A 10,043-nucleotide genomic window follows, 5' to 3' on the forward strand; every position below is an offset into this window, starting at 1 on the left:
CCGAATATCTGAACCAAATAGTCCAATCCAATTTGTCCAATTAGACAATTCGGTTTTATCCAAAATAATGAACAGTCCTACATGGCACGTGGAAATAAGACCGTGTGGAGAGCCCATGATTTTCCTATTGAAGACCATGGGAGAGCCCATGACACTTAGGTGTAAGACCATATGGGGAGCCCATGACATCCTGGAGTAAAACCCTGGGGACGAGCCCATGGCATCCCTATTTGTTGTATGCATGGCTTATGTGATATATGTAGCTTCTATAGCTAATATGGTATGTGATATGTGGATTGTGTGTGGGGTATGCTCGGGGAACTTACTAAGCATTAGCTTACAATTTGTGGATTTGTTTCAGGTACATCTGAGCCCAAGGGCAAGGGCAAGGCTTGATGGCGCGGCATGCACTCTCTCTCAGTCGTTATCATGAGACACTCTGATGTTTTAAAATAAAATTGTTGTTATTATGAAATTGAAAACAATTGTATTTGAGATTAGATGATTGGTGGAACGTGTTTTGGTTAACTAAAAATGAAAAATTTCTTTTGGAAATTTGGGTTGTTACATTTTAGACCGGTTTAGTCTTGGTCTTTTTCCAAAACAGATCTTTTTGTTCCGGTTATTGATAATTTCTCATCATACTTGCTGATTTTGTATATGACTTTACAAGATTTTGTATATGACTTTTGTAAAGTCAATGACTATTTTTGCATTTGGCTAATTTTTACTATTTATTGGAAAGTAATAAATAAGATTAACAAAATTTGTATTTTTTTCTTAATTAAACGTAGAATATCTGAATATATATATATATATATATATATATATATATATATATATATATATATATATATATATATATATATATATATATATATATATATATACTAAAGGGCTTGTAGCTCAGATACATGTTCATCCCCAAAGAGGTTAAGAGGTTTAACAACTTATGAAAAAAAAATAGATTTAAAAATAAGATTAGTGGTGTGTATTAGTTGTTAAAAAAATATTAAATATATTACAACATGCATATCAAAATTAAAGTTGTTATTTTTAAGAAATAATTTCTTTTGAATATATATGTAATTTAATATCAAAACTAAAAGAAAAATGTTAAAACTTTGTTATATAACTTCAAATAAAAAGTATGGAATATTTTTAATACCGTAGGGGATAATAAGCTTTCATCTTTTCTAAAAAATGCGAGATTTATTGTAATTAACTTTTACCTCTATTAGTTTTTCTTGGTAATTACTACTTGAAATTGCTTATTTACGTTGTGGTGGATAATTTTTTTTTAATGTTCTAAATTTTTGTTTAGTGGTCATAATTTCTTATTATAGTTTGATTTTTTTAATGAAATGAGCATTTATTTGGTATATATATTTTTATAGTAATGAATTAAATCATACATAATTTTGAAATACAAAAATATGTTATATGACACATGTATTTCAGTAACAAATACATTTGAAATGATTATCATCTTATTTTAATATAACCAATACTAAAATCCAATAAAGAAAATCCAGCATGATTGAATGACAGTAAGACTACCAACCTTTTGCATGTGAAATAATTTTTTTGCAAATATTTATACCACAACATAAGGAAATGATTTAATTTAATGTATTAAAATTGGAAAAGATTACAAAACAATAATAAAACTGATTGTCACTGTCCCAACATGTAGAAATTGCAATGATTATTAATTAGTTATTAGTTTATTACTCTCCGCATATTTAAATGTCAATATTTTAGCTAGGTTTAATTTTATAAAAATAACCTTAGTGATGTTTCTAGTTAATACATCGATCTAGTATATACTCTATATTCTATATCACAAAATATTAATCATTCGGTAACGGTGATCATTGCAAATTACGAAATACCAAAATATGGTCCCCAAGTATTTAAGGTGTCTTATTATTATTATCTTTTCAAATATTTGACTAATTATCACTTTTTTTCTTGGCAAAAAGAGGGCACAATAATTCAATTCAATATTCTCCCACAAAAATGGCACCCAACCATAAAGAAAGAACCAAGAACCTATAACCAAATTAAAACAAACATATCATACCACTGGAATAATGGATTTCTTGTCATACCCAACTTACCATATTCCAAACACATAACAACAATTATTTTTTCCTAGAAAAACAATTTTAAAATATTGCAAAATATACCATCAACCAAGCCACGAACTACTTAAAAGGGTAATGTTGGAGATCATTCATGGTTTTTAGTGCCTTTAAAGTTGTGACACATGGATTTGGAATGTTGGTGACACCAGTTTTTCAGTTATTGAAGCTAGAAAGATCATTGATGACAACACTCTTTTGGATGGGCCGTTTTCGAAGAGACTGAATAGATACATGCCTAGAAAATTCAATAATTTCTATTGATAACGTCGGTTAAATAAATTCCCTACTCGTGTCAATTAGGTATATGGAGGTATTGACATTCCTTCCACTCTTTGATTGCCTTGTGGTTTGCATAAAGAAGATACGAGACCCACGACTTTATGGAGATTCTTCAAGAAGTTTGTGCGACTTCGATATGCCTCATTTTGTAGATGTTCAAGTTGTGAATTTGATTGACGTGATCCAAAATGACTTTTGGTGTAACTTTTACATGTAAAGTCACAAAAAGTCACAAAAAAATCAGGTTTTTGTGACTTTTTAAAACTCCTTCTTTTCCTCTATGCAAAAAGTCATTTTCAAAAGAACTTTTTTTATTATCCAAACATCTTTTGGCTTTTTGAAAAAGTTAAAGTTAAAAGTCATTTTAAAAGCAATTCCAAACACCCCATAGTCACCATGAAAAGGCATTGTCTTTAGGAAATCACACTGTTAGAAGGGATTGTTTGATTGATTTGATTTTAGAAGGATTCTTTGATTGATTTGATTGTTCTTATTTGTGGTATGTCAATAGGAATAGGAAGGCAAATGTTGCATGGGAAGATTGGTTGAAAAATATGACTATTCCTTTGTAATCCTTTTTTAGCTATTTGCTTCCGTGTTAATATATAATGTTCAAAAAAAATTGAACCCTTTGAACCATCACATGTGGGTAAATTGTGAAGCACTAACAAAACTACTACTACTTAGGCGTTTTTTTTTTTTTTTTTTTTTTCTCTTGTAGAGTTTTATGTTCAGGGAGAAAAGAATGACAAATAGGTACATGAGAAGTTCCATAATCATACGTTAGTGCAAATATGTGGTTTTCATAATCAATTCCTTGGTCGAGTATTTTTCATATTAAGTAGTGTCATTTGGATTGGGTAAACCATGGACACAAAATACGTTTTCAAAGATTGTATGCAAGTGGGATGAGTTAAACATTGACCAAGAAAGAAATCAAGAAAATAAGAGATGGAAAAAACAAGATTCAATTGATCAAAAAGAATTTACTACACATTGTAAATGTTAATCTCAAAACTCATACAATAAACTAAAATCAACACAATTTGGGGAAGAACAACACCTACACATTCTTCACCCGGTTATATCTAAATCCTAAATTCCAAAATATACCCAAAAAAAAAAATCTTTATATACTCAAATTTCGTTCTCTTCTAAAATATTGAGAAAAATACTCCTACTCCAATATATGACAACCCTTGACAAAATCATTGGAGTAGTTAACGTATTTGGACCAAAAAGGGCGAAGATGTCCGAATCCTATTTCTAACCATGGTTTAGATTGACCATTGTAGTGGATCACAGCAGCTTTTTTTACATTTTTAATGTTAGTCTTGTTTTGGTAGCCTAATCCCAACATATGCCATGATTGGTCAATCCCATGAACATGACCTCTAAACGCAAGTAAAGCTGGAGGAAGTGTCCCAAGTCTCCATAATGTCAAATTCGACTTCAAATTCTAAAATTAAAATGAGAAATATAAATATAAAACATTGTAATTAATAGTGAGTTATATTATATGAATATGAATATGAATAATTTACCTGTTTTAACCAAGTGTGGTAGGTTTGTTTAATATTAGTGGTTCTCCATGTTTTTAAGTCAAAAATATTCATCCCATAAGCCCATGCGCATTCTTGAGGGTCTAAGTGTTTTGAGATTAATGGATGAGAAAAGTTGAAGTAGTTTTTAAAGCGTTTAGACATGACCCATGTGTCTTCACCTTTGCATGTTTCAACTGCTCCGTTGACTTTTCCACCAAGGTCAACATCCCAAAGTGGAGATAAGTCACGTTGTATCACAATGTCATCGTCTAAAAACACCACTTTTTCAAGGTTTGGGAACAGCTGAAGAGAATTAAGTATAACCAAAATATATATATATATATATATATATATATATATATATATATATATATATGTAAGAAATAGAATCCTACTTTTATTTCTTCATATTAATTATTAATACATCATTAAATTAAACAAATCAATCAATCAAACTATGTTGTTATTGTATCAATATTATAGGATTGTTGAAAGGAATATAAGAAACAACACTTGTTCATTTGTTTGTGTATTACAACTTATGATATTGATATTTCAAAAAACTTTTATTGAAGGCAAAAGTATTTTAAAAAGTTGGGTTAATATCATGAAAGACTTTATATATTGTGTTTTTTTTTTGGGATTAAACCTTACCTCAGCTTAATTTTTTTTTCCTGAAATAGACCTTGCATTTTTCCATTTTTTTCAATTTGGCCTTTTTAGCTGTTTTTTTTCCCAAAACTTGTCACGTTTGAGGGTTTTTTCGGAAAAAATAAGGGTTAATCTCATAAAAGACCTTATATTTTGTGTTTTTTCCGGACTAAACCTCAACTTTATTTTTTTTCCGGAAAAAAACCTTGTATTTTTTCATTTTTTTCAAAAAAAACCCTCAACTTTGTATTTTTTTCTAGAAAAACCCTCAACTTGTTTAGTTTTTTCCGAAAAAACCCTCACATTCCGAAAAAATAAAATAAAAAGTTGATAATTTTTTCGGAATCAATTAAAAGGCCGAGGGTTTTTGGGATAAAATTTAAAAAGTTGAGGGTTTTTTCTTAAAAAAAAGAAATCGCAAGGTCTTTTTCAAGAAAAAAATAAATTTATATTTTAACCAAATAAACAAACCAATACAACAACATAAATTGTTCTGATTACCTCTGGCAAATAAATGCGAAGATGATTCAACAACAAAATATACTTCGGGCTTCTCGCCTGCAACTTGGACGCAAATACCCTCGGTGAAATCCCCAAATTACCCCTAAACTCCTCCATTGAAACATGATTCCCATTATAATAATAATCCCTAACTCCATCATGACTCTCCACAGCTTCAAGAACAGGAACATTGTCTCTGGTCAAAAAGTCAAACTGATGAACACCCTTCACTTCAACAATGGCAGGAGATGGAGAATTCAAAGCAAACCATGAATGCATTCCTGCATACGTTTTCTTATCAGTGATGACATGGAAGACGATTTTTTCAGGTGAGGAAGATGAGTGGATGGCGGAGTTGACCACCACTGATGCCGCCAGGATGTTGTCGGTTGAGAGGATGAAGTGGTGGTGGGAGGTGGAGGAGAGGAGCGGGAGGAGGTCCGGTGAGGGTAACTGCCGCCTTGCGTGGGCGTTGGAGGAATATTCATCGGTTAAACGGAGGGAAAGACAGTGGAGAGATTTTGGGATTGAACTTGCTGCAATGTGTTTGTTCATTATTTCTGAAAATTTTGATTCTTTAATCTCCTTTTCGGATCTTTCCATCTGAAAATTTTCAATAAGAAAACAGAAATTAAGTTGATGATTATGTTTCTTCATTGTTATGCTTATAACTTATGAGTTTTATCTTACATACCATTCGTTTCAATATAACAGCAAATTCTTTTGCATCATATTTGTTGCTTTTCATTTCTGTGATAAGATGTGTGAAGTTATCAGGGAGTTTTACATCATCTTGGACTTCTACAGAGTTCACTTGATTAAGAAGATTGTAAAGTTCATTAACAAGCCTCTGTTTTAAACATCATTAAAATGATCAGTTTATTATATATATATATATATATATGAAATGAGTCTCATAAAACTAAATGATGAAGAGATTAAGTAGTTGAGTTTTTAGTTTTTAGTTTTTTACCCCTGAATCATCACCCCTCCTAAGAAGCTTTGGTCCCAATCGCCTTCCTAAACAATCTGAAACATTATGTAATTGATTAATAAGACACTGATTTGCATTTGCATGTTTAATATAAACAAATCTAAGTTGTTGTGAAAGAGAAAGAGAAAGAGAAACTTTCATACAGTGATTACAATTTACAAGTACTAAGTTGTTTCAGGTTTTATAGAACATTCAAAGAAAGTTTTTTCTTTTTGGCAAATTTCATGGGTCAAGGGAAGCAAGTAGATAAACGTGAGAGAAGAGATGATGATCTGCATTCTTTACCTAACAATAAAAGTAGGTTCAATGGTTCATAAATTTATAAGTTGCTCATAACTTATCAAGTCACCATTGGTGTAATCAGGAAGCAACAAAACAAAAAAGAAGAATGAAAACACATCAAGATCTACAAAGCGATCTGAGTTTCACATTGAACAGACGTATATGCATAACATAAGATTGATACGAAAAAAGAGTAGAGCAAGTGTTGTACCAATTGAGGAGCACTTGTTGACACCTTCAAGGGTAACAATAGCAGTGAGGATGAAAACGAATGGCAACAAGAAGGCGAGAATGAGGATGGTATGAAACAGAGTACGGTATGAAATATGACGAGCTGCGACCTTGATCTTCATCAATTTAATAAATCCATTGCTGCTCGATATCGTTATACTTCTCATACTAGGTGAGAAGTGTAGCTGCATAATGATCCCCTAATTATTATTTTTTTTTCTCTATCAAAAAAGCCCCAACACCACCGACGACGACGAAGTCTCTCTTCGATTGATATTGTCTAGTGCAAATAATAACTACCCCCGAAAGGGTTTCATCATAATCAGAACCAAAACCAGATTGATGAGATTCGTTGCTGTTTATACTCCAATGATTATGATTCAATCTCTTGCTGCAACACCAATGCATTGGATTGATTTCATCCAAGAAAATCGCAGAAACTAGGGTTTATGAATCCAGATGAAGTTGTATTTATCTGTAACTAAATCAGCAGATGATTCGGTGATGATTGATTAATTTCTCTTGTAATGATCAGAGAGCGAATGAATGGAAGAGAGAAAGAGACGATGTATCTTAGCGAACGGTCGGATGATTCTGATATGCTTTTAATTTACATCAATAACATGGATTATCACTAAAATACCAAAATGATGCATATTTGTCGCAAACTAATCTGTCATATCAAGGATAATGATTTAGGAGGGTAACTGTTATGGCGTATTCACATATTGTCAATTTCTTCATTTTTTACATAAGAAAGAACCTAACTTGTTTTAACTGTGTAACATCTCAAAAATCATGACCAAAAATTTTGTTTTTAACTTAATATTAAAACCATAATTGTCAAACCATTAATTTAATGCTCCGGCATTGGGCCCCGCCCGGCATCAGGTCCCGCCTGGCATCGAGCCCCGCTCGGTATACAGATTTGTCTCTCTTAGGCTCCGCCTGTCTCCGGGCCCCGCCCGCTAAACACATACAATCATATAACATGCTAACACATAAAGAAACATACTCTACTGTATCCCTGTCCTAAGAAACATACACTGCTAATAATGAGATACGGAACCCTGTCCGTACTCAGCTATCTAGTTTATAAAACGTAATTGCAAAACAGTTTTAATCACACACCTCTATGATTAATTGGAAAATAACTCAAAACCAATATTTGATACAATCTTTTCTCATAATCATAAACTCGATTATGAACATGTATATATAGCCTAACAAACCAACTTGTATTAGACTAGGAAACTTATGACCAACTTGCTATAAACTAAACTTTCCATAAATTAGATTGTTTGGTCTCCAAATCGTCATCGGCTTAGGATTCCAACAAGCTAGTGATGAGATACGGGACCTCGCCCACACTCAACTCCCTACCAGGCACATACAAGTATCACACAGACAACAAGTATAATCTAACATGCAAACATTCCTCGGGCGGGGCCTAAGAGAGACAGATCTGTATACCGAGCGGGGCTCGCTGCCAGGCGGGGCCCAATGCCGGAGTATTAAATTAATGGTTTGACAATTATGGTTTTATTATTAAATTAAAAACGAAATTTTTGGTCATGATTTTTGGGATGTTACACAGTTAAAACAAGTTAGTTGCTTTCTTATGTACAAAAAAAAAAAGTTGCCAATATGTGAACACGGATAAGAGGTAGTTACCCTCCTATGTCATTTTCCTTTTGAGTTACCGGTTAAAACAGGTATTAGTCGGTAATATTGGTGTAATTTAAACAGTTAAAACAAGTTAGTTGTTTTCTTATGTACAAAAAAGAAGAAGTTGCCAATATGTGAAAACGGATAAGAGGTAGTTACCCTCCTAAGTCATTTTCCCTCATATTAATATGTAAATACCACTTGTACGGATTAAAATTGTGTTGTAAATTATAAAAACCCCTCATTCACATAAATCGTGAAATTGTGTCGTAAATTATAAAAAGGTTATTGTCACTATAACCCAACAAACTTTAGTACATTTGTTTAAATGGTCCTATTTTTTGCATTTGAGGGACATGTACTTGTGTTTTTATGTTTTAAAAGGTCATTTTTTAAAATTTGAATGGATCATCCGGTGACACCATCCTATCTTGCACTTTGTCAATTCCACATCATTGCCATATGGCTTAAAGAAGTCCAGGTCATTGCCATGTGGGTGTGATAATGTTTACCCTAGTTTTTCATTTGGGCCATCCTACCTTGGAGCAAATTGGTACTCTCCGGTATTGCACTTGTAATATACTCTGCATATTTGAAATCAGAATCAGAATTAATATCAATCTCTTTGAAGATCAGAAGCTTTAATTATTTCATTTTTTTAGTATTCGGTTTCGATTTGTCATTCAATTGAAGAAATCTGTAATAAATTAGTAAATTACCTTGGATAATTTGATCCGTCGATCTTCTTCTATGAATAACCGTCGGTCGGTATACTAGTGACCTTAGATCCGATGATCGGTACTCTCCTTATTTCACGTTTTGATCCAATTTTCCTGAGAACGGAAGAGAATAAACATATTAATTTATAAATTATGAGGCGTATGAAAGAAAAATAGGATAGATTTTTGCTCAAATGTGTACACATACCTTCTCTTGCAACAATGGCAACCGCTTGAACGATTCTCCCTTCCAGATCTATGTAAAGAAGTAGTAGGATTGTCGGCGCTACACCTTCTCTTAAAAAACACCCCTTGGACGCCGTCAACGGCGCATCCTGTTGTTTCTCCTCTGATTGTGAAGAAGTAGAAGTCCCTTGACTGTCGGTGGAAGAAGACGACGACGGTCCGAGCGGAATCGAGCGTGACCGGTGCGTTTTAAGCCAGATACCAGATACCGGTTGCTTGTAATTAGAGGAAACGTTAAAATCATGACTCGTTTACTGAAACATCTGATTGAGATTATCAACAGTTTGAACTCCTACGCAATCGACTGCCATTGCTGTAGAAGAAAAGCTTCATTCTTTCCAAAACCGAAATTCGATGAGAGAGACTGATGAGAGAAAAAAGGGTGGAGGTTGTATTATAAAGGGGCAATTGAAACCTTTGTTCTGTCACATCGGAGATGTCGTAGGGGACATCGATAGAGTTGAACCGAGCACTAATGGGCTCATCGAACCCATTTCCATTGAATTAACAACAACATATCGTGATTTTGGAGAAGGAAGAGTTGATCAGGTATGTAACGACCCAATTTTTAAAAGAAATTTTTCATTTTTAATTAACCAAAACACATTTTCATCAGCCATAAAAACCAGTTATAATTGTTTTCAAACCCATGTCAAATACAACTTTATTTCAAAATATCAGAGTGTCCCATAAAATGCCCAAGTGAGAGTGCACGCCGCGTCATCAAGCCTTGCCCTTGCCCTTAGGCTCAGATGTACTTGAAACAAATCCACAAACT

General features: G+C 32.9%; 1 protein-coding gene and 1 pseudogene across 1 annotated transcript; both read right to left on the reverse strand.

Annotated features, from left to right (window-relative positions):
- Window positions 1-3,381: 3,381 nt before the first annotated feature.
- LOC145167019 (putative galacturonosyltransferase 14) lies at window positions 3,382-7,253 on the reverse strand. Its single transcript, XM_079086097.1, has 6 exons — window positions 6,613-7,253; window positions 6,099-6,154; window positions 5,820-5,975; window positions 5,126-5,728; window positions 3,974-4,276; window positions 3,382-3,888 (listed from the first exon to the last, which is right to left on the reverse strand). The coding sequence occupies exons 1-6, from the start codon at window positions 6,821-6,823 to the stop codon at window positions 3,607-3,609; spliced, it is 1,611 nt and encodes a 536-aa protein (XP_078942223.1). The 5' UTR covers window positions 6,824-7,253; the 3' UTR covers window positions 3,382-3,606.
- A 1,582-nt stretch (window positions 7,254-8,835) lies between these two features.
- LOC145164440 (uncharacterized) lies at window positions 8,836-9,576 on the reverse strand (annotated as a pseudogene).
- Between the last annotated feature and the right edge of the window lie 467 nt (window positions 9,577-10,043).

The sequence above is a fragment of the Lactuca virosa genome, chromosome 3 (genome assembly GCF_052849685.1).
Source record: "Lactuca virosa cultivar CGN04683 chromosome 3, Lactuca_virosa_CGN04683_v6, whole genome shotgun sequence".
Taxonomy (NCBI): Eukaryota; Viridiplantae; Streptophyta; class Magnoliopsida; order Asterales; family Asteraceae; genus Lactuca; species Lactuca virosa.